The 22,331-nt window shown below is 61.0% G+C and overlaps 2 protein-coding genes across 3 annotated transcripts; both read right to left on the bottom strand.

Moving 5' to 3' along the window:
- Window positions 1–2,778: 2,778 nt before the first annotated feature.
- LOC101516966 (N-acetyl-beta-glucosaminyl-glycoprotein 4-beta-N-acetylgalactosaminyltransferase 1) lies at window positions 2,779–12,053 on the bottom strand. Of its 2 annotated transcripts, none has more exons than XM_004599228.2 (20): window positions 11,811–12,053; window positions 10,721–10,824; window positions 8,198–8,293; window positions 8,020–8,115; window positions 7,463–7,553; window positions 7,294–7,394; window positions 7,125–7,192; window positions 6,931–7,009; window positions 6,633–6,699; window positions 6,414–6,548; window positions 6,230–6,339; window positions 6,047–6,147; window positions 5,886–5,977; window positions 5,001–5,814; window positions 4,035–4,327; window positions 3,783–3,936; window positions 3,630–3,702; window positions 3,402–3,555; window positions 3,196–3,322; window positions 2,779–3,010 (listed from the first exon to the last, which is right to left on the bottom strand). In XM_004599228.2, exons 1-20 carry the CDS (start codon window positions 11,959–11,961, stop codon window positions 2,905–2,907), a joined length of 3,012 nt encoding a protein of 1,003 aa, XP_004599285.2. In that variant the 5' UTR covers window positions 11,962–12,053; the 3' UTR covers window positions 2,779–2,904. The 2 variants fall into 2 exon arrangements, with proteins under 2 accessions (XP_004599285.2, XP_058518576.1); XM_058662593.1 differs by having other exon boundaries at window positions 8,219–8,293.
- Window positions 12,054–20,328: 8,275 nt separating this feature from the next.
- LOC131480027 (interferon-induced transmembrane protein 3-like) lies at window positions 20,329–21,743 on the bottom strand. The gene is made up of 2 exons (XM_058662342.1): window positions 21,367–21,743; window positions 20,329–20,705 (listed from the first exon to the last, which is right to left on the bottom strand). The coding sequence occupies exons 1-2, from the start codon at window positions 21,607–21,609 to the stop codon at window positions 20,538–20,540; spliced, it is 411 nt and encodes a 136-aa protein (XP_058518325.1). The 5' UTR covers window positions 21,610–21,743; the 3' UTR covers window positions 20,329–20,537.
- Window positions 21,744–22,331: the final 588 nt, after the last annotated feature.

Below are 22,331 nucleotides of genomic sequence, written 5' to 3'. Positions count from 1 at the left end.
GGACACAGCCCTAGGGAGTCCAGGTGAGGAGGTGGGGGTCTGAGGTCAGGGGGGCTGGGGAGACCTACCCTGCTGTTGGTCTGGACCCCGCAGGCCCCTGCTGCTGGCCGAGGCGTCCTGGGCTCCATTCCGGCCCTGCTAGAGCAGGCACAGTGGGGCTGGAAGGGCGGAGTGCGACGCCGCACGCCCAGCTCATCCAACCGGTTGCTTCCCTGGGAGCCAAGCTCCGTGTGGAAAACCCTGGGAGACAAGTCTGTGCGGAGCTCAGTGCCCAGGGCGCGCCTGCAGCAAGCTCCCGCCCCCCATGCCCGCACCCAGGCTGGCCCTGCACCGCACCCTGCATCCTGCTCATCGCTGCGTCCCCTGCTCCATACCCCCAGCACCCAGCCAGCCTAGCTTGGCTCAGTCCTTTGTCCACTCATCAGCTACACACCCAGGCCGGCTCTGCACCCCTGCCCTGTGCCCTTACACCCTACTTCTCCTCTGTGCTTGGCACTCCCTCAGGAATCTGGAGCCTGCTGGGCTCCTGGGGGTCTCCAGGTGGGTGTCACTCTCACCATAGGTGGGAGGGGGGCATGGGACAGGCCTGGGTCATGTGCTGGGCCAGGACAGGGCTGCGAGGACTAGGGCTGGGGTGTGAGGACTGGGGCTGGAGTGATGGGACCTAGGCTGGGGTGAGGGTACCAGGACTTGGGTGAGGAGGCTGGGGCTGGGGTGTGAGGACCAGGACTTGGGTGAGGGGGCCGGGGCTGAAGTGAAGGGACCAGGGCTGGGGTTATGGGAGCTGGGCTGGGGTGTGAGGACCAGGACTGGGGTGTGAGGACCAGGACTGGAGTGTGAGGACCAAGATTGGGGTGATGGGACCTGGGCTGGGGTGATGGGAGCTGGGGCTGGGGTGAGGGGATTGGGGTGATGGGAGCTGGGGCTGGGGTGAGGGGATTGGGGTGATGGGAGCTGGGGCTGGGGTGAGGGGACCGGGGTTGGAATGAGGGGACTGGGACTAGGGTAAGGCGACCATGGCTGGGGTGAGGGGATCGGGACTGGGGTAATGGGACCATGGCTGGGGTGTGAGGACCAGGACTGGGGTGATGGGACCATGGCTGGGGTGTGAGAACCAGGCCTGGGGTGATGGGACCGGGTTGGAGTGAAGGGACTGGGACTAGGGTGAGGGGACCAGGGCTGGGGTGAGGGGACAGGGCTGGGGTGGACTTGTCCAGCCTAGGCCCCCCGAGGTATTCCTGTCTACTTCCCTGTGCAGGCTCCAACTAGCATTGACCTGACACCTGGGCCTTAGCATGTCCCCAGTGGGCCGGCCCAGGCTGCGGTGGGCTCCCTGCTCCACTTCTCAGCTGACCACAGGTCAGTGTCCAATTGGCCATTCCTCTTTGTTTCCTAAAGATTTATTTGAAAGGCAGAGGGACAGAGATACACGGTGAGAGTGAGCCCTGCTTCTGGCCACAGCTAGGACTGGACCAGGCTGAGCTGGGCATCGGAGCTCCCAGGTCTCTCTCAGGGGTGCGGGGCCCAGCTCTGGACCTGGGAGGCTGGGTGCTGGTGTTGCCGTGGCGGTGTGTTCACAGGGCCAGCACTGCCCGTTTGGTTTGGTTTGGTTTGGTTCTGTTTCGGTTTTGAAGGTTGGTTTATTTAGGAGCCTGGCTGTTGCGGTCTGCGGAGCAGACAGTGGGGTGGACAGCTTCTCCCTGCCTGTCCGTCACTGCCCTGGGGTACAGCCTCTACTCCACCCTCAGGCTCCCTCAGCACTCCCAACCCCCAGCTCCTGCAGTGTGAGCAGGCAGGCCCTCCGCTGGCCAAGCCCTGGCCACTCTGGGCCCCTTCCTGCAAAGGGCCTTCTCTTGGGGACTGCGAGGCCCTATGCTTTGCAGCCAAGCTGATCCACTAAGGTGGGATTCTGGAGGGGTGTGGCTCGCGGGCCAGATCCCACCCAGAAGAGCCTGTCTGAGCTGGGCCAGGCTGAAGCCAGGAGCTCCCTCCAGGTCTCCCATGTGGGTGCACTTGGCCATCGTGTGCCGCCCCTTCCCCTCTGGCCATCATTAGGGGGCTGGATCGGATGTGGGACAGCCAGTACACCCACAGGCCCCGTAGTCCGGGATGTAGTATCCCTGTTGGCTCCGGTGCCACTGCTCCTGGGAGATCATCCATTTGAGTGGACCGTGCTGGACTGAGCAGCCATGGGCCTCAGGACCAGCAGGGCCTGGGAGCTTGAGCATGCCAGGAGAACTGGGGTCCGCCCTCTGTGGCAGTCAAGTGCCCCCACCCCTCACAGCTTCAAGAGGATGGGTCCACTGCAGAAGGCATGTGGCAAGAGGGCTCATGGGAGGCCCTTGTGGTCATGTGTCCGGGGCCCAGGTTGGTCCTATCTTGGTGCCCTGGTCAGGCCTGGCCTACCTTATGGCTTGGCCCGTGTGCCATCCCTCCCCATCCCTCCTGGCTACTGTGTCTATGGAAGCACCTCCTCTGGCCCCACCTGAGGTCCCAAGTGGTCGGTTTTGGGGGGCCCAGGTGTGGCCTCTGTACTGTCCGGAGAGAGGAGACAGACTGGGGCCCAGGGAGGATCTGGGGTGGGCAGGGCCCTCACAGGAGCCTGGACAGGCTGAAACTGTCGCCTTGGGCTGAGGAAACAAAGCCAGTCCTGGGCCCTTGATCCGGACCACTTCCTGTCCGCTCCCACCCCCCCACAGACAGCGAGGCCAGGAGCACAAATCCAAACTAAAAAAAATATTTCATTTCATTCTGAATAAAAACCAGAACAGACGGAAATCCTGAAAACAATGTCATCACTACGCAAAATTTCACAGAAATCGTCGCAGTGCGCAGGAGGCCAGCTCGGCGCTGGGGCGGCCAGACAGGCGCAGTGGTGCGGGCTGCCGGCTGCTGGGTGCGTCATCAGGGTCCCCCAGGACGGGCGCCCCACATGCCACGCTTGGAGTGGTAGTGGTGGTAGAAGTGCCGCAGCCGCAGCCGCTCCACCTCCAACCCTGCCTGCAGGACCCTGGGGAGGGTGATGCGGGTCAGGGCCGGGTGCTAGGGGGAGCTGCCAGGGGAGGTGGGGCGGGAGGGGTTCGCCGGAGCGGAAGAGGCTAGAGGCCGAGCCTTGGGGTAGGACAGGGCTCCTGGTGCTGGGGTGGGGATGGGAGGGGGCTTCTGGTGGGTCTCCTGGGACCTAGAGACAGGCACCTGTCAAGCAGTTCCCAGTCCTCGCCGCCCCACTGGTCGCGGAATTCCTCTGTGTTCATGCCACCCACGCGGTCGAAGTCGGACTTGTAGATCCCGAAGAGGCCGAATCCATTCACCTCCCAGTAACCTGGGACAGGGACAACCTTTAGGCTGAAGGGAGCGACCCAGGGTTAAGGCCACCCGAGAGGGCCATGGGGGCATATTACCGCGGGGGTTCCCTGGAGAGCTCCCGCAGCCCAGGCGCATGACCACGGGGGCGAAGGCCAGCTTGCCCTCCACGCAGTGCTTGCGGATGCTGTCTAGGATGCTGGGTGGGAAGTGGATGTGCAGGTCGCAGAGGAAGACGATGCTGCGGGGATCCTGCGGAGTGGATGGTGTGAGCTGCGGGCGAGGTGCCCGCCCGGGCCCGGCCCCTGCATGGCCCACAGCCTGACCTCCACAGCGTCTACTCCAGCCTGCAGCCCAGCCGAGCGCTCGAAGTTCCCGGTTCGTCTCAGATACTGGTACCTGAGTAGGGGGAGGGAAGGCATCGCCGGAGCCCATCTGGGGGCCACACACGGGCTGGGGCGCCCGCGCGGGGCCCTTACCGGGGCAGTCGTGCCATGCGCAGGGCCTTCTCCACGTCCATGTCGTCGCTCTCGAAGTCCACCAAGACCACGCTGAAGTGCGAGTCCCCGGTGCGCGCCTGCAGGGCGGCCATGTCCGCCAGGAACTGTGCCACCCAACGCGCCTGGTTCTTCACTGCGGGGGCCAGGCGGGGGTGCTCAGCCAGTCCTGCGTGCCCCCACGCACTCTCGGCTGGCATCCCGGTGCCCTGGCCCCCGGGTCCCGCCCCGCACCTGGCACGATGAAGTGAACTGTCACGTCCTGGCGCCACGACAGGCGCAGTGGCCGGCACAGCTCAGGGCGCCCGTCTGGGCGTGCCGAGGCAGCGGCGGGCGGCGCGGGGCTCTGCGTCTCCGCGTCGTCGGCATCGGCGCTGCGGGCCCCGGGCAGACGCAGGAAGACGTACTCGGACAGGCGCCGGCGGCCACCGCCACGCTCCTGCAGCTCCAGCTCCAGCAAGAAGCGGCTTCCACGCGCCGAGTCCCGGCGTTTCTCCACGTTCACGATGCGCAGCAGTGCGAAGCGCCTGCAAGGCGGCACAGATGGGGTCAGCCCTGGAGGCCTGCATGCCGCTCGGCTCTCGCCCACTGTCCGCTGGCAGATGGCCCTGCAGGCGACCCTGAGAAGTCTGCTCTTGCTGCCCCTCCACCAGGCCAAGGACCCTGCTTTCCCTCCTTCTGAGCCTCCTATCCCCAGAGCCGACTCCGCTCTGCTTGGCCTCTCAGAGGAGCCTTTCCACACTTCTCACTCCGGAAACATCCAGACTGAACTTCTGTGGGGCTCAGGCACCCAGTTCCTGCATGCCCCACACATCAAGGCTCCTGCTCCCCCATTTGCAGTTGGAGCCGCGACCCCTGGCAGGGCAGGCCGTTGGAGGCCACAACCCCTGATCAGGGCTCAGAACCAAGGGTAGACCATATGCCCGCCCCCAGCTCTAGGGTCCTGGCCACTGGTTCACTGCTCTGACTTGAGCCCTCTGGGTCCCTCCCACAGCACACACTGGAGTATGTGGCCATGGGGCAGCCCCAGACCATGCCACCTTCTCCCGGGAAGCCACCCGAACAAACCTGCACAGGCTCCTGGGGCCTAGTCCTGCCTGAGAAAGTGGCTGGGATCCCTCCTGGGGTCATGCCCATGGCCACAGGACAGACAGGGGCATCCCTAACCTGGGCCAGGGCCTTGAGGTCTCACCCCCGTACCCGCCATGGTGTCCGTTGAGCCGCTCCATGTACTGTGCCACCACGTCCACGGCCTCGGCCTCAGCCAGCTGTAGGTTCCCAGACACATTGCAGCGCAGGTCGTTCCAGTCGGAGCGCAGCAGCTCAAAGTCCACGGCGCCTACGCTGAATGTGCGCTGCCAATCGATGGCCGCCTCACGCCAGCGCCCCGGGGTCCGGCCCATGGCCGCCTCCGCGCTGTCGCCAAGCGCTGCCTCCTCACCATCGTCCTCCTCCTCCTCGCCCTCCCTCAGCCGGGTCGCCTGGGATAGGCTTAAGAAGGAGGTGACAGGCCGCGGCTCTGAAGACCAGTTCGAGGCTACTGGTGTTGGGGGCCCTGGCGAGCTGGCCTGGCCCTCCCAGGCCCCTACGGTGGGTTCTGCGTGGGTCTGGGGAGCACCGGTCCTGCGGCCACGGGGATGGGGCACGCGTGGGGGTGGCCGCAGCCGCACTCTGGGTAGAGGCCTGGGGCGCAGGAAGACACCTGGGAAAGGCGGCCAGGGCGGGCCACGCAGTGCAGATGCCCCAGGGCTCCTGTGACGACCCAGCCGCACCCGGGTCACGTACACCCGTGGGGGCGCAGGCGGGCGCTGGCGCTCGGTGTTGCGGGGCGGCGGGGCACGGCCCAGGAAGAGGGGCAGGGGGCGTGCGGCCCCTGTGGCCCAGCTCAGGGCGCGGGAGCGCCGGGGCGTCAGCTCATCTGGGGCGCTGGGGGGCGTCGGGGAGGCAAAGCCGGCCACCTCTGTGGGCTCTGCGCTGTCCAGCAGGTCCCCCTCGCCTTCCTCTTCCAGGAGGTCTGCAGAGAGCGCGGGCTCAGCGGGCATGCTGGGGGTGGCTAGGGCAGGGCCCGCCTGGGGTGAAACTCACCCTCCGGGTTGAGAAAGAGAAAAGCTCGGCGCTGCACCTCCTCCTCCTCGCCCTCCTCCTTGTCCATCTTCATGTATTTGTAGAACCCGAACCTGGGCGAGAGTGGGGCCTCAGACATCTGCCACAGAGGCCCCGCCCTGCTCCAGCGGGAGCCCCCACACCTTTCCAGGTAGAGTGGCGACTCGCGGTAGAAACACTTGTTCTCCGTCTCCATGTGGGTGAGGCGCGTGTGGTCGTTGGGGTACACGAAGGACAAGTACACCTGTGGGGGGCAGAGTGAGGGCGCGAGAGCCGCTGGCACTTGGAGGGCGCAGGGTAAGGATGTGGCATCCGCTGACACTTACAAACTGTAGGCCCTGATATCTGGCGATTGGGAAGTCCTTGACAACGTAGGTGGGGGCGTAGGCGCAGGGTTCCAGCACATTCTCCACAGTGGCGGGCTCCACGCGTGGGGCTGCAGGAAAGGCTGTCAGGGGCGGCCCCACGGCCCCACAGCCAGCGTGCCCTCCGGCCCTGCCCGCGCCTCACTGAGGAAGAAGGTGTCCCTGGGGTCCGGCCGCAGCATGTCAGCGCTCGGCTCCTCCGGCGGTGCGCGCCCCCCAACGTGGCTGGCTGGAGACTGAGGCACGTGGGCCACGTAGTCCATCTTCAGCGCGGACTCGTCTGCGGGCGCAGGGGCGTGTGAGCCACAGCATGGCCTACCTTCACACACAGGTGCCCACCGCTCGCCCCCAGCACAGCCCGCACCTGTGTACAGGGAGATGTGGGCGGAGCCGATGACCTCAAACTTCAGGCCGGGCAGGAAGGCACGCCACTGGGGTGAAAGGCGAGTGAGGCAGTGCTGGTTGAGCCGGGTCCACGTCTCTCCAGACACACGCCCACGGCTCCTCCCTGATCATCTGGAGCCCAAACCCACAGCCCCTCGAGGTCCATTTCCACATGCTGTCCTCTGCGTGCCCCGTGATGAGGGCCACGCCCTGACAGGCCACTGGCTGTACCCGTGGGCATGCAGACCCTGGCGCAGGCTCCCATAGGCTCCACTCACGCCCACTTCCACGTGGTCCGAGCCGCGGTCGTCCTGCTTGTGCAGCAGCTCGAAGTAGTACCTCCTGGAAGCCATGAGCCTGGGGGCCAGAGGAGCCGCTGTGGGGCTGCAGTGTGTGGGCATGACCCCCCCCATGCATGTTACCTTGCCAGTGCATGCTCTAACACATGTTATCCCCCACGCATGTCACTCACCGCCTTGGCTTTGACACCTGTGAGCTGAACTTGGTAAATTCTCCAGGAGCTGTCCACTCAGAGCCAGTCTGGGGGAGACAGCAGGGCTGTGGGGGCAGCAGGCCCCTGCAGACCCCATTTCCAAGAGGCCAGGCAGAGACCCAGGGTGGGTAAGGGCAGGGCAGAGTACCTTGCCCACAAAGGCCACCAGCTGGGCAGCCGCTGGGCTCTCGTCCACGCTCAACCAGAACTCTGAGTTGTCGTCGGAGGCCACAGAAAACTGGACATCACCTAGTCCAAGGGCAGGGGTTCAGGGGGGCTGATGCGTTGACACTCCCACCCTGCACCCCTCCACACACCATCTCTTGCTGGGTGGAGGAAGCCGAAGATCCGAAGGCCATAGTTCTTCCACTTGGGAGACACGGCAAGCTTCTTCACCGTGGTGCGAATCTGGGGGCAATGGCTGCCAGGTCAGGCCTGCCACCACCCTGGCGCCCATGTCAGGCCCACCTCCTTCCTCGCCCACCCATGTCAGACCCACTGCTGTCCTTCTCACCCCAGTAGGCTCACCTCCCACCTCACCCATATACATCAGGCCCACTGCTGCTCTTCCCACCCCCAGCAGGCCCACCTCCCACCTCGCCCATATACATTAGGCCCACTGCCGCCCTTCCCTCCCCCAGCAGGCCCACCTCCTTCCTCACCCACCCATGTCAGGCCCACTGCCACCCTTCCCACCCCCAATAGGTCCAGCTCCAGTCCTGTCCACACAATCAGGCCAGCACTTGCCAACCCACTCATATCAGAACCAGTGCTTGCTCTGCCAACCAAGGTCAGGCCCCTGCCCACTGTGTCCCACCCACACAGTTCAGGCCCACCCCATCAGGCCCAGTGCCAGCCTGCCTCCAGTACTCACATGGGGGAACAGTGGGAAGTGCAGGTTCCTTCGCAGGTGGCCCACCGCACCTCCACACCAGTCCTCGAACACATGCAGGTTCACCTGCCCCTTGTACTGCGGACACAGAGGGCTCACCTTTGGCTCAGCCCCACACCCTGCCCTTGCCTTGGGCCTCGCCAAGCAGACCAGGGCTCACCTCCTCCCGCCATGGGGGCACCTGGTGGGTGAGGTTCATGGGGAGTGACCTCCTAGCACCCCCAGGAAACAGAGCATGGGGGTCTTGACCTTCCAGCTATGGAGAGAAAATGAAGGCAGAGTCAGAGTTCAAAGGGCAAAATGAAGTCACACAGCCACACACAGCACCCAGATGTGCACTCAGACATATACACACGTGTACACTCAGATACACACACAGGTGTACACTCAGATACACACAGGTGTACACTCAAATATACACAGGTGTACACTCAGATACACACAGGTGTACATTCAGATACACACACAGGTGTACACTCAGATACACACACATGTACAGTCAGATACACACAGGTGTACATTCAGATACACACACATGTACAGTCAGATATACACACGTGTACACTCAGATACACACACGTGTACACTCAGATACACACATGTACATTCAGATACACACAGATGTACACTCAGATACACACACATGTGTACACTCAGATATACACACATGTACACTCAGAGACACAGGTGTACACTCAGATACACACACAGGTGTACACTCAGCTACACACACATGTACACTCAGATATACACACAGGTGTACATTCAGATATACACACGTGTACACTCAGATACACACACGTGTACATTCAGATACACACGTGTACACTCAGATACACACAGGTGTACACTCAGATATACACAGGTGTACACTCAGATACACACAGGTGTACACTCAGATACACACACGTGTACAGTCAGATACACACAGGTGTACACTCAGATACACACACGTGTACACTCAGATACACACACAGGTGTACACTCAGCTACACACACATGTACACTCAGATATACACACACGTGTACACTCAGATACACACAGGTGTACATTCAGATATACACACAGGTGTACACTCAGATATACACAGGTGTACACTCAGATACACACACGTGTACACTCAGATACACACACAGGTGTACACTCAGATACACACACATGTACACTCAGATATACACACACGTGTACACTCAGATACACACAGGTGTACATTCAGATATACACACAGGTGTACATTCAGATATACACACAGGTGTACACTCAGATATACACAGGTGTACATTCAGATATACACACATGTGTACACTCAGATACACACACGTGTACATTCAGATATACACACACGTGTACACTCAGATACACACACAGGTGTACACTCAGAGACACACACAGGTGTACACTCAGAGACACACAGGTGTACACTCAGATACACAGGTGTACACTGATACACACACATGTACACTCAGATACACACACGTGTACACTCAGATACACACAGGTATACATTCAGATATACACACATGTGTACACTCAGAGACACACACGTGTACACTCAGATATACACACAGGTGTACACTCAGATACACACAGGTATACATTCAGATACACACAGGTGTACACTCAGATACACGTGTACAGTCAGATACACACACGTGTACACTCAGATATACACACAGGTGTACACTCAGATACACACAGGTATACATTCAGATATACACACATGTGTACACTCAGATACACACACGTGTACATTCAGATATACACACACGTGTACACTCAGATACACACACAGGTGTACACTCAGATACACACACGTGTACACTCAGATACACACACGTGTACAGTCAGATACACACAGGTGTACACTCAGATACACACACGTGTACACTCAGATACACACAGGTATACATTCAGATATACACACATGTGTACACTCAGATACACACACGTGTACATTCAGATATACACACAGGTGTACACTCAGATACACACAGGTATACATTCAGATATACACACATGTGTACACTCAGATACACACACGTGTACACTCAGATACACACACGTGTACAGTCAGATACACACAGGTGTACACTCAGATACACACACGTGTACACTCAGATACACACACGTGTACAGTCAGATACACACAGGTGTACACTCAGATACACACACATGTACACTCAGATACACACAGGTGTACATTCAGATATACACACAGGTGTACATTCAGATATACACACACGTGTACACTCAGATACACACAGGTGTACATTCAGATATACACACAGGTGTACATTCAGATATACACAGGTGTACATTCAGATACACACACACGTGTACACTCAGATACACACACACACGTGTACACACAGCACCCAATTGCACACAGTGAACTCCACTCCATGTATGTCTATATCACTGTAACACCCTGTGGTGTGCAGTCTTGCCCACCCCATGTGCCCACCTAAAATGCACCCTTTGCACACCTGCCCAGCACACGCATGCCCCTGCACCTGCAGCCATGCAACCCAGGCTGATGCTCCTCTAGGCTGTGCTGGATGCTGGGGCACACACAGGCCATACTGCATCTGCCCATGCACACAGCTCACACTGACTCCCTGGAGCACTGCACACAGCTCACACTGACTCCCTGGAGCACTGCACACCCTCAGCTCTGCTCACCCCCTGCTCCTCTTCCTGACTCTCACTGGAGTCCTCCACCTGCTGTGTGGACAGCATAGCCTGGACGCCTCGCCCCTCAGTCACACCCACTGGCCGCTCACTGTCTGTGGGCAATAGGGAAGTCCAAGGCTTGGATCAGTGAGGGCCAGTGTCAGCTGAGGTCTGGGGTCAGCAGGGGCTTGGGGCTGGAGTCTGCTGGGGCTCAGGGCCTGCTGTGATCTGGGGTCAGTGGGGGCCGAGTCCTTTACCCCACAGTCTGCGTAGGGTGGGAAAGCTCCCTGGTGCCATCCTGTGCCATGCCCAGCGTCCAGGCCTCCCTCCCACCCAGAAACAGGTGCAGATGCCTACAGGCACCCCAAAGCTCTCTCTTGGTTTCCCCTCAGGGATCCTGGGAGAGGCCCTGGAGGATGGACCCTGAGTCCCTCCACGCGGCGCCTCCTACTCCATCTAGATCCTTCTGCTATGCAAATACCGTCCAGGCTGGAACCTGAACAGGCAGATTGTGGGGGAACGTGAACATGCTGCCCACCCCGCGGCCAGGACCTGGGACAGCGCCCACTCGTCCCCACCCCCAGGGCCGAGGCGTCCTCAGGGAGGGGTGCTGGGCCCCCCAGCCCGGGTCAGGCGAGCCTAGGGAGCCTGTGGGTGCCAGGGTACCACACTGGGAGGCCTCATCCCTGCACAGGGCAGACTCGGGAGGGACCCCGCAGGTGCCTACTCTGCCCCATTGTCTTGCTTCCGGCGCCGCTCTCTGGAGCGCCCGCCCGCAGGGTCAATGGTCGCCATTCCCCAGGCCTGGCCGCGGGTTGTGTGCGTTCTGGGACCCGCCACCCCTGCCCAGGACCCACTCCAGGCAGCTCGGGCCGCATCGCGGGCCTCGCGCCTCGGTGCGCCTTGGGGAGCTCCAACGCGAAGCGGGGGAAGGGGCGGGAACTCGGTCAGGGGACCCCCATTAAGCCCCGCACCCCCGGCCCTAGGCCCAGGCCTGCGGCCACCCGGGTCCCGGACGCTGCCCGGGGAGGGTCGCGCGCGTCACGGCTGACGTCACCAGGCCGGGCCCGGGGGAGCGCCCCTCCCCCCGCAGCCCTACCTCCCGGGAGTCCCGGGCGCCGGCGGGGCGCGCGGCCCGGGCGCGCCAGGCTCAGGTGCACGAAGGTGAGCCAGGCGGCTCCGGTCAGCAGCAGCAGCAGCAGCAGCAGCTTCGCCTGCTTGCGCACCTTCTTCACCGGGAAGCGCGGCATCGCGCGCCGCTCAGGGCCGCATGCCCGGCCCGCCGGGCCCGCACTCAGCGCCCGCGGCCCCGCATGGCCCCAGGTCCGCCGCCCGCGGCCGCCATCGCCGGCTGCCCGGGGCCGCGGGCGGGGCGGGCGGCGGGACCGAGCGGCATCTGCGCGGGGCTGCCCGCCGACAAGCGCGGCCCGGCCGGCGCGCCCCAGCCAGTCCCGCCCGCCGGCCCTGGGAGCCAATCGGCGGCGGAGGCGGGCGGCGCGCTCCGAGATGCCGGCCCCACGCGCGCACCCACCTGGCTGCGCGGGGCCGCGAGGACCGGGCCCGGGCACTCGTAGCGAGGGCGGAGGCGTGCGTGGGGCTGGCAGGCCAGGGCCTCGCCCCGAAGCCCGGATGGATGGAGACCTTTGTCTGTGTTTCTACATGCCCACAGTCCGGTCCGTGTCCTGCAGCCCATCCCGCCCCGGGTCCAGGCCTCAGGTCTGGAGACGGGATGGCCAGTAGTGACCGCTGGATTTCCCGGGCGGCCTCTTTGCTTTCCCTGCTCCCATCAAGGGGCAGCCACGCCTGCGGCTGCTGGGAGGGCAGGCACCTGCGTTCCGCCTGCCACGGCTTCTGCCAACCCTAACCCTGCTGACTGCGGAGACAACGTTTGCGGCAGGAACTGGAGCCGTGCTGTGTCTCATGCCCCCCACGGCCTGCGGGGGCCGAGGTCCTGCTTGATGTCTCTCCAGGGACCTGCTACTGTGTCCTGAGACATCTCTGCGTGGACACCGCAAGAGAGATCCGGGGTGGTCCTGGAGCGTTCCGAGTCTCTCTTCCTGACCCGATGCTGGAGTGAGCCCCTCAGCACTCCATGGCCACACCTCTGCGGGACAGAGCTCCACGACAAGGGACTTGCGATGTCAGAGGCCACACCACACCCTGTCCCCTGATGCGCGGCCGCCTGTACCGGTTGGTGATTTGGAACCACGAGGCGCCAGGTCCCACAGTGTAGCCACTCGGCAAGGTGTTCCAGGCTTCGTCCTGCCAGAAGCTCTGCAGCCCAGCACACTCCCGCCTCCACACTGTGTGGTGATGCGAGTGTTTGGCCCAGGGGTGGACACAGCTGTGAGCCCATAGGTGGCTGGGAGGTCCCAGCCTAGGCTGCTGCGGCCGGGAGGGACTATCTTCTTACCTGCCTTTCTAACCAGCAGGAATTAGGGACCGGAGGTGGAGACAGCAAGCTCCACCCCGACAGGCTTCCTAGGTAGACCCCTGGATGCTGTAGGAAGAGGCCAAGCCCAGATATGCAGACAGGATCCAGGACCAGGAGCCAGAGCCCATAATAGCAGGTTCCTGTCCCCAGTGTCCCCGTCACTGGACATCAGCTAAACTTTCCACCTGGCAGCAGCTGGGCCACAAGGTCCACATGGCCACGCCTAGCAGCAAGTCGGATGCAGTACAGGGTGGTGGTCAAAACCTGCCAGACCCCAAAATAAAAATTATAAAACATTTATGGAAAGTATATATTTAAAAAAAAAGTTGCAAAAATTGTTTGGGAGCCAATACTGAGTTGTAGCAGGTAAAACCAGCCCCTACAGGTGCCGGTTCGTGTCCCGGCTGCTCCGCTTGCCATCCAGCTCCCTGATGATGCACTGGCAAAGCAGCGGAGGATGGACCAGGTGCTCATGGTGGGAGACCCAGAAAAGTTTCTGACTCTGCCTTTGGCCTGGCCCAGCCCTGGCACTGCAGCCGTTTGGGGAGTGAAACAGTGGATGGCAGATCTTTCTCTCATTTTCAGGTAAATATTTTCTTTTTTTAAAGATTTATTTATTTTTATTGGAAAGGCGGATATACAGAGAGCAGGAGAGACAGAGAGGAAGATCTGCTGTCCGATGGTTCACTCCCCAAGTGGCCCCAACAGCTGGAGTTGCCTGGAGCTTCTTCTGGGTCTCCCATGAGGGTGCAGGGTCCCAAAGCTTTAAGCCATCCTTGACTGCTTTTCCAGACCACAAACAGGTAGCTAGATGGGAAGCGGGGCCGCTGGCATTAGAACAGGCGCCCATATGGGATCCCAGCATGTTTAAGGCGAGGATTTGAACCGCTACGCTATTGCGCCAGGCCCAGGTAAATAACAAAAAGAGAGAGACAAATTAAAGGCTAAGAGCCAGAGGGAGGCCCTCCGTCTGTCTGCTAAGGCTGACCAGGAGTAGGAGCCATGGGGTCAGCCACCCGCCTGCACTCTCACCTGCTACTCTAACAGAGAGCCAGACCTGGAGTGGACCTAGTGCATGGCATGCGATGTGGGGGTCCCACACAGATGGCAGTGCCCCCACCCATCCAGACAGGAGTGATACAGTCAAATAGGAGTTTTAATTCCATTTCCACAAACTAAAAAAAGTGTACATATTTATTTGAAAGGTACAGTTACAGAGACGGGGGTAGAGATCTTCCATCTTTTGGTTTACCCCCCTGATTGCCACACGGTGGGGCTGGGCTGGGCTGTGGCCACCACACCACCTCTGCTGCCAACACACTGCCTTACCAGGGTTTGTCACAATGAGTGAGCCAATACTGATGCATTTTCAGAGATTTATTTATTCTAAAACTAGAATAACAGAAGTCAGCTGTGGCATTGCATGCTAATCCTCCACCTATTGGCACCAGTTCAAGTCCCAGCTGCCCCACTCCCATCCAGCTACCTGCCTGTGGCCTGGGAAAGCAGTCAAGGACAGTCCAAAGCCTTGGGACTCTGCACCTGTGTGGGAGACCCAGCAGAAGCTCCTGGCCTCCGACTGACTCAGCTCTAGCTGTTGTGGCCATTTGAAGAGTGAATCAATGGATAGAAGATCTTCCTCTCTCTCCCTTCTTCTATCTGCCTTTCCAATAGAAATAAATAAATCGGGCCTGGTGCAATAGCGTAGCGGTTCAAGTCCTTGCCTTAAACATGCTAGGATCCCATATGGGCGCCAGTTCTAATGCCAGCGGCCCCGCTTCCCATCTAGCTACCTGCCTGTGGTCTGGAAAAGCAGTCAAGGACAGCTTAAAGCTTTGGGACCCTGCACCCTCATGGGAGACCCAGAAGAAGCTCCTGGCTTTGGATTGGCTCAGCTCCAGCCATTAGGGCCACTTGGGGAGTGAACCATCGGACAGCAGATCTTCCTTTCTGTCTCTCCTGCTCTCTGTATATCCGCCTTTCCAATAAAAAACAAAAAACAAACAAAATATCTAAAAAATTTCAAAAGTGGAGCAGCCAAGACTCAAACCTGTGCCCATAGGGATGGGGTTTGTGCACTAGCCCCTTGAAGAGTGAGTAGCTGCAGCTCAGTCCACCGCACACGGGGCATGGGCAACCGTCATGTGGCCATTTTGTTTCTCCTTTTCTCTGTAGACTGACTCTCTGGCTACTGCCTGTGTACCCCATGGGCCAGCGTGTGACCCCAGATCCTGGGCATGCGGGGTGGGTTGCAGGTGGTAGGGGGTGCAGTGACGGGGGGAGGCCCAGGTGCCTGTTCCTTTGGGGGGCTCCCCACCCCCAAGGCCAAGATTTGCACTGCGGACAGCCTAGGGGTTGGTGGTTGGGAAGGAAAGCGTGTGTTCAGGTCCACTAGGAGGATTCTGGTTTCCCGTTGTTCCTAGAGCTCGGCCTGGGGCAGGGCAGGCTGGCCTGTGTGGGGCGCAGGTGGCTCCCTCCTGGGGCAATGGTCCAGGGCCCACTGGGGGTGGGTAGGTGTTCCTGGGCAGGAGCCTCACGGAGGACGTGTACTGCCAGGCTCATGCCTGCACTGTGTGCCTATACCTGGCCCACGCAGCAGAAACCCACAGGGCTGTCACGGAAAAGCATCCGCAGAGGGTGTCAAGGCCTGGCCCCATCACAGGGGTGGGGGTTCCCACTGGGTGGCTCTGTCCAGGACCCCAACCCAAGCAAGAACTGTGTTTACTGAGACCAGGGCAGGGTGGGAGGGGAGCTGGGGCTGTAGCGCCGCACCCCAACCCCCAACAGTTCACTGGCAGAGCCAACCCTAAGCACCTCTCTGGGAAAGGCCACAGTCCAGGGCTCCATCTGGCTTTCTCATGGCCAACTGGAGGTCACACACTTCTCAGGGGCTCCCGGGGGCAGTGTGGGATGAGCCAGAGGAGCAAGGGTAGCGGCCCAGACTGCTTGCCTGTGAGCACAGACAGGGGTCCCCTGAATTCACCCAGCAGTAGGGTTGTTTCTTATTGGTTTAAAGGCAGAGAGGTTAGGGAGAAGTTTGTGCATGTATATACAGGCACACCTACATTCACACACGTGCACACACACAAGAACTTACACTAATGTGCACACACACACACTCCATACACTTCACATACTGGGGCTGCAGATGAACAGGAAGCTGGGGTCCAGGGTCCAGCTAGGACTCCAGGCTGGGCACTGCTGTGGGGGGTGGGGGCTGGACACAACACATGCGTGGATATCCCCAGCCACAGCTCGAGCTCTGCTGGCTCCTCCCAGGATGGCAGTGGGCTGTGCCCTCACCCAGATCTGTGGTTGGACTGGTTCTTTGCGGGAACAGGGCCTAGGGTCCAGTAGGGCCATAGCTGAACTCACGTGTCAGGATCAGGTCCAGTGGCCAGTGCTGTGGTGCAGTGTGCTAACCCACTACCTGCACTACCTGAGTCTGTGGGTGCTAGTTCAAGTTCTGGCTGCTCCACTTCCCATTCAGCTCCTTGCTTATAACATGGCAAAGCAGTGGGAGACCCTGACGGAGCTCCTGGCTTAAGCGTCGCCCCCTTGTAGCTGTTGTGGCCATTTGGTGAGTGAACCAGGGGATGGAAGATTTTCTCCCTCTCTGTCATCCCTTGCTCCCTGCTGTCATGTCCTGTACCAACTGCCCCACCTCCTCAGAGCTTCACTATGGGACACAGGCCCCTGTCAGTGCCCAGCACTCCCAGCTCCGGAAACCACAGGTGCCTGTACACAGCAGGGTCAGCGATGCCCTACATCCCCGCACCCCCCACGGCTGCACCTGCCTGAGGGACTGCAGCTGGGGAAGCCTCTGGAACATCTGCCCAAACCAGGTTCTTCCAGGTAACAGGTGTGTCCCTCTGGCTGTTTTTACTTCTCTATTTGAATCACAGAGCTGACACAGCAAGCTTCCAACAGCTGGTGGACGTCTGTAACACCCAGTCCGGTCATTGCCAGACCAGGGAGCTGCATCTGGGTCTCCCACATGTCCTAGGGACTCCAGGATCCCTTTACCAACAGGCCCTGCCCTCGCGCTGTCCGGCACAGCAGCCCAGGCGGTCCACACTCTCACAGCCTGAATCACCCGCAGGGTCTCAGGGCCCGAGGTCTCCCCTGGTTTGTAGCAACCTGCCCTGCGCCAGTAGTGGTTCCCTGAGACCCTGCACATGTGGGGTGCGTCCTCCCCACTCGCCCCGGCTCTGAGAGAAGCTGCCCAAATCTCACCCCTGCACGGGCTGCTGGATGAGGCTGCGCCCTGCCCCGGTGTGCCCCTCATGGTCACTCCCTCCAGGTATGCTCCTTAACGTGCACCAGGAGCCTTCTCTCCCCGCACCCCTTCTCCTCCCCTTACACACCCCGATTTCTCTTCTACCCTGTCTTCTCCCATTCCACTTTCTTCTCTCCCCGCACCCCATCTTCTTCCACAGCCCCGTCTCCTTCCCGCACTCTCCCCAGCCGATGTCTGCGTGAGCTCAGGCTGGACTTCGGCAGCTCCGGGACTCTTTCCGGGACACGCTGGACCTGTGTCTCCCGGGCCGGGCTGTGCCTGGCCGTCCCCCCCGCCCCGAGGGACCGGCCGCCTTTTCCCGCGGACAGACCCCGCCCCTGCGCGCACAGACCCCGCCCCGTGCGTGCAAGACCGCGCCCAGTGCGTCAGCAGGGACCCCGCCCCGTGCGTGAACCGGGACAGACCCCGCCCTTTCCTTTCAACCCGGATGTGACTTCCCGGAAGCCCAACCTCCAGGGGTGCAGGGGGGTGCCCGGGGCCGGCCTCCAGGGGTGCAGGGGTGGTGCCCGGGGCCGGCCTCCAGGGGTGCAGGGGTGGTGCCCGGGGCCGGCCTCCAGGGGTGCAGGGGTGGTGCCCGGGGCCGGCCTCCAGGGGTGCAGGGGGGTGCCCGGGGCCGGCCTCCAGGGGTGCAGGGGTGGTGCCCGGGGCCGGCCTCCAGGGGTGCAGGGGTGGTGCCCGGGGCCGGCCTCCAGGGGTGCAGGGGGGTGCCCGGGGCCGGCCTCCAGGGGTGCAGGGGTGGTGCCCGGGGCCGGCCTCCAGGGGTGCAGAGGTGGTGCCCGGGGCCGGCCTCCAGGGGTGCAGGGGTGGTGCCCGGGACCGGCCTCCAGGGGTGCAGGGGGGTGCCCGGGGCCGGCCTCCAAGGGTGCAGGGGGGTGCCCGGTCCAGCTCTCATGCCTTCCGGAGCCTCCTCAACTCCTCGTTGTGGCCTGACACCCTGGGATGCTCTCAAGAGAACCTGGGTCCTTGCCAAATTCATAGTCTTGTCCACTGGCGGCCCTGGTGGGGGGGGTCGCAGAGGGGAAGCCGGGCCAGGGGACCGCCTGGCAGCCATGATGGCATGGGCTGGTCCCCGCTGCTCTGGAGGCCATGGGGTGTGCGTAGCTGGGCTCAGCACTCTCAGCACTCGGGGGCTGTTCCAGGCCTGCGGGGCGGGTGCCCCAAGGGGACCACACCTTGGTCCCCATGGAACCAGGGGATGGGTGGACCCAGGCCCTTTCAGCTGCAGCTACATTGGCACACCCTTCAGGTCTGCAGGGCAGGGGTCCCAGGATTCCTCTTCAGATGCAATTGGGAAATGGGGGGCTCCAGGGTACCCCAAGCTGTGGAGGGATCTAGTCTGCATCCCTGGAACCCACACTGCTTCCCACTGCCAGTAGGGCTATGTGTGCCTCCCGCCCTCCCCAGCTCCAGGGCACCCTGGACCGAGACACCCCCACACGCCATTGAATGCCTGGCCCTGCCCACCTTGCCTTGTGGGGATGGGATGTGACTGGGCAGCTCCTCCAATGCTCTTCACACAACCGGCAGCTTCTGTAGAGAGCACCAGCGACTGTCCCCTCGTCCAGCTGAAGGAGACAGCAGGCCTCCGAGGAAGGGTGGCCCCAGGACAGGGCACGATAGGCCACTTCTCTTCTTGCCTAGGTAGGACAGCACCTGCCCACTGCTTTTTTTTTTTTTTTTTAAAGATTTATTCATTTTTATTACAGCCAGATATACACAGAGGAAGAGAGATAGAGAGGAAAATCTTCCATCCGATGATTCACTCCCCAAGTGAGCCGCAACGGGCCGATGCGTGCCGATCCGATGCCGGGAACCAGGAACTTCTTCTGGGTCTCCCACTCGGGTGCAGGGTCCCAATGCATTGGGCCGTCCTCCACTGCTTTCCCAGGTCACAAGCAGGGAGCTGGATGGGAAGTGGAGCTTCCGGGATTAGAACCGGCGCCCATATGGGATCCCGGGGCTTTCAAGGCGAGGACTTTAGCCACTAGGCCACGCCGCCGGGCCCATGCCCACTGCTTTTTAAAGTGGCATTCGATTAATAATTTTCCTTCTAGTTAACTCTGCAAATAGCCACAATGGCCAGAGCTGAGCCGATCAAGAGCTCCTTCCAAGTCTCCCATGTGGGTGCAGGATTCCACGGCTTTGGACTCTCCACTGCTTTCCTAGGCCTCAAGCAGGGAGCTGGACTGCAAGTGGAGCTGCTGAGACCAGAACCAGGGTCCATATGGGATGCTGGGAGAGGCTTACCTACCATGGGCTGGCCCTGGCTTTTGGGTGAGCTGGTCCCTGGGAGCTGTCCTCCTGGGCCCCTCCCAACAGGCTCCCCTGCAAGTCAGCTCCAGCCAGTCACTTGCTCTCTCCTGTCCCAGCACTGTACACGCACCCCACCACAGCCCCTCCCTCAGGCTGCGGGGATGCGGTCGGTGGGGCCTGGACTCACCTGCCACCTCCACAGGCAGAAGAGAGGAGCTGTGTGGAGTGCAAAGGCAGGAAGCCTGGCCAGCAGCCCACGCAGAGGATGCCCATCACGGTGCCTGCCGTCTGTTTCCAAGTCCTCCTCGGACCTGGCCACCAACAGGTTGCAGGCGGGTGACCACCTGGGGCTCCTGAAGGAACTAGGAAATGCCAAGCACAGGGACCCCTCTCTCCACACCACCTGGACAGCACAGGTCAGGAACTGGGCTGCTGGGATGGGCTGTCTCGGTCACACACTTAAAGTTCCAACCGGCTGAGAGCCAGGCATGTTTTCCTAGAGCCCCCAACCCCCACCCAAGACAGACTGTGCTCGGGCTGCTGCCTCCAGCAAGACCCCTGGCCCTGTCCGGACTCCCTCTGAGCAGCAGAGCTGCTAGGTGCCACCCCCAGACACATCTCAGAACCATCGCAAACACAGGCACTTTATTGAAACCTATGGTGCACAGGTGTGGGGGCGGACACGCGTGAGGGTGGACAGGCGCTGTGGTGGACCTGCGGTAGGGCACACAGGAGTGGCAGTGGACATGCATGAGGCTGGACAGTGCCCAGGAGGCTGGGGAGGGGCAGGGGCGGGCTGCCAGCACAGGTGTGCACTGCAGGCCTGGCGAGGTCCTCCTCTAATGAGGAATTGCCTGGGCAATGGCTGCTATGTTGAGCACAACGATGACAGTGGTCGCCACGAAGAGGAGGATGCTGGTCACCAGGGCACAGATGTTCAGGCACTTGGCGGTGGATGCGTAGGCCTGGGCCCCAACCACGTCACCCACCATCTTCCTGTCTCTCGACTGGGGGGAAAGAAGCAGGAAGGGGGACCCGGTCAGGGCAGTTGAGAGCCAAGTGCCAGCTCCTGGCCAGAACAGGCTCCACCCGCCCTAGGCTGGCCCCGTGAGAAGTGGCTGGTGTTGACCAGAAGGGAGGATGCCTGTGGGGCCGGAAGGGATCGAGTCCAGTCCCGGCTGGCCAGGTCAGCCCACGCGGCCAGAGCCTAATCCTGCACTCAGGCCTTCTCAGTCCCCTCCACTGTAGGAGGACATTGTGACCATAGAAGGTCAGTGAGCACAGGATTACAGTTGGTTGGACCTTATTGGATATCATTTGCATAAGAACAGTTGAGTGGACAGTATGTATATGAGATCACCTGGTGGAATATACAAGACAAAAGAGTTCCAAACAAAAGCATTGATGGTTTTGTTGATGTGCTCAATACTTCCTCCCTAATCCTATATGACCCTCAGAGTATAAAGTCTGATGCTACTAATAAACCTCGGCTTTTGACCATCAGTCAGGAGTCCACGCGTGTTATTATCGGCTCCGTGCACCAAGTACATCGCTGCGGGACAGCGACACTCCACACACACGGAGACACACTCACACCCAAGCTCCACAGATGCCACCTGGCAGAGCCTGAAGGCCACCCACTGCCCATGACCCCGGCGCCCCACACACCTTCACCGAGTAGGCATATGCCACGAAGCCCAGGCAACACCAGTTGAAGAACAGCGTGTTGAAGAGGGACCAGACCACGTGGTCGGGCACAGCAGTATCGCTGCGAATGTTGATGACGGTGGAAGACACCGTGCCTTGGCTGGATGGTGCCCCCAGCACCGAGATCTCATGGTCCTCCCTCAGAACCTCGTAGTTCTGGGGGTGGCTGGCGCTGGAGAAGACGGTTTTCGCGGAGCTGTTCATGTTGCAGGGACTGCTAGCTGAGTGAAGTGTGCGCCCCTCCCTTCACCTCCCCTCCTGGTGGGCAGTTTCGATTTCACTTCAGTTTCTATTTCCCAGAGAATTGCGATTACGGAGCGGGAGGAGTCATTGCTAAAACCTGGCTGTAACCACAATCCGGGAAGTGGCTGGTGGGAGTCCAGTATGGTCTCCTCTTCCCCGCCCCCAAGAGGGGCAGGGAACCTGGGCCCACCCCAGCCAGCTCACAGCCGCCCCCGCGAGCGCCTGGGGCTCCCCCAAACCCTGCCCCGGGGAGGGTCCTTGGCTCGAGACCCCCCAATGGAATCATGGACCAGGCAAGGAGCCCAAAAACTGGGTGGAGAGGGGCACGGGGCGTGGCTTCCGGGAATGGGATGCGCAGCAAGCAGAACCCGAATTTGCGCCTCTTACCCGCAGGCTGGGAAACAGACCGCCACCAGCGGGCGCTCGCCACATCGCTGCACCCCAACTCTGCATTTCCAGGTCTGCGGAACAAGACCTGGCTAGGTGGAAATGATGGGCCCCACACCCTCGCCCCATTTCCTTGGATCCTCCACCATTAGGAACACCCCAAGAGGCCAAGGGTCCCTGCCACGGGGTCACCCTATCTCCGCCCAGGCACATGGCCACCCCTTGAAATTCCTCGCTCTCGTTTCTTCTCTCCTGTGCCACTTTCCTAACAAGCTCTGCTGCTCCTCTCTCCTTGC

Source organism: Ochotona princeps, chromosome 4 (genome assembly GCF_030435755.1).
Source record: "Ochotona princeps isolate mOchPri1 chromosome 4, mOchPri1.hap1, whole genome shotgun sequence".
NCBI lineage: Eukaryota > Metazoa > Chordata > Mammalia > Lagomorpha > Ochotonidae > Ochotona > Ochotona princeps.
Note: the sequence above shows the minus strand (reverse complement) of the source record. Positions and strands in the feature narration are given on the sequence as shown.

Excerpts from the sequence above, each read along its gene's own strand:
- LOC131480027 (XM_058662342.1), bottom strand. The coding sequence starts at position 21,609 with ATGAACAGCTCCGCGAAAACCGTCTTCTCCAGCGCCAGCCACCCCCAG. Across the intron at positions 20,706-21,366 it reads CATATGCCTACTCGGTGAAG|TCGAGAGACAGGAAGATGGT; the intron begins GTGTGTGGGGCG and ends CTTTCCCCCCAG.
- LOC101516966 (XM_004599228.2), bottom strand. The coding sequence starts at position 11,961 with ATGCCGCGCTTCCCGGTGAAGAAGGTGCGCAAGCAGGCGAAGCTGCTG. Across the intron at positions 7,193-7,293 it reads TGGTGGCCTTTGTGGGCAAG|ACTGGCTCTGAGTGGACAGC; the intron begins GTACTCTGCCCT and ends TGTCTCCCCCAG. Across the intron at positions 4,328-5,000 it reads CTCAACGGACACCATGGCGG|GCGCTTCGCACTGCTGCGCA; the intron begins GTACGGGGGTGA and ends GCCGCCTTGCAG.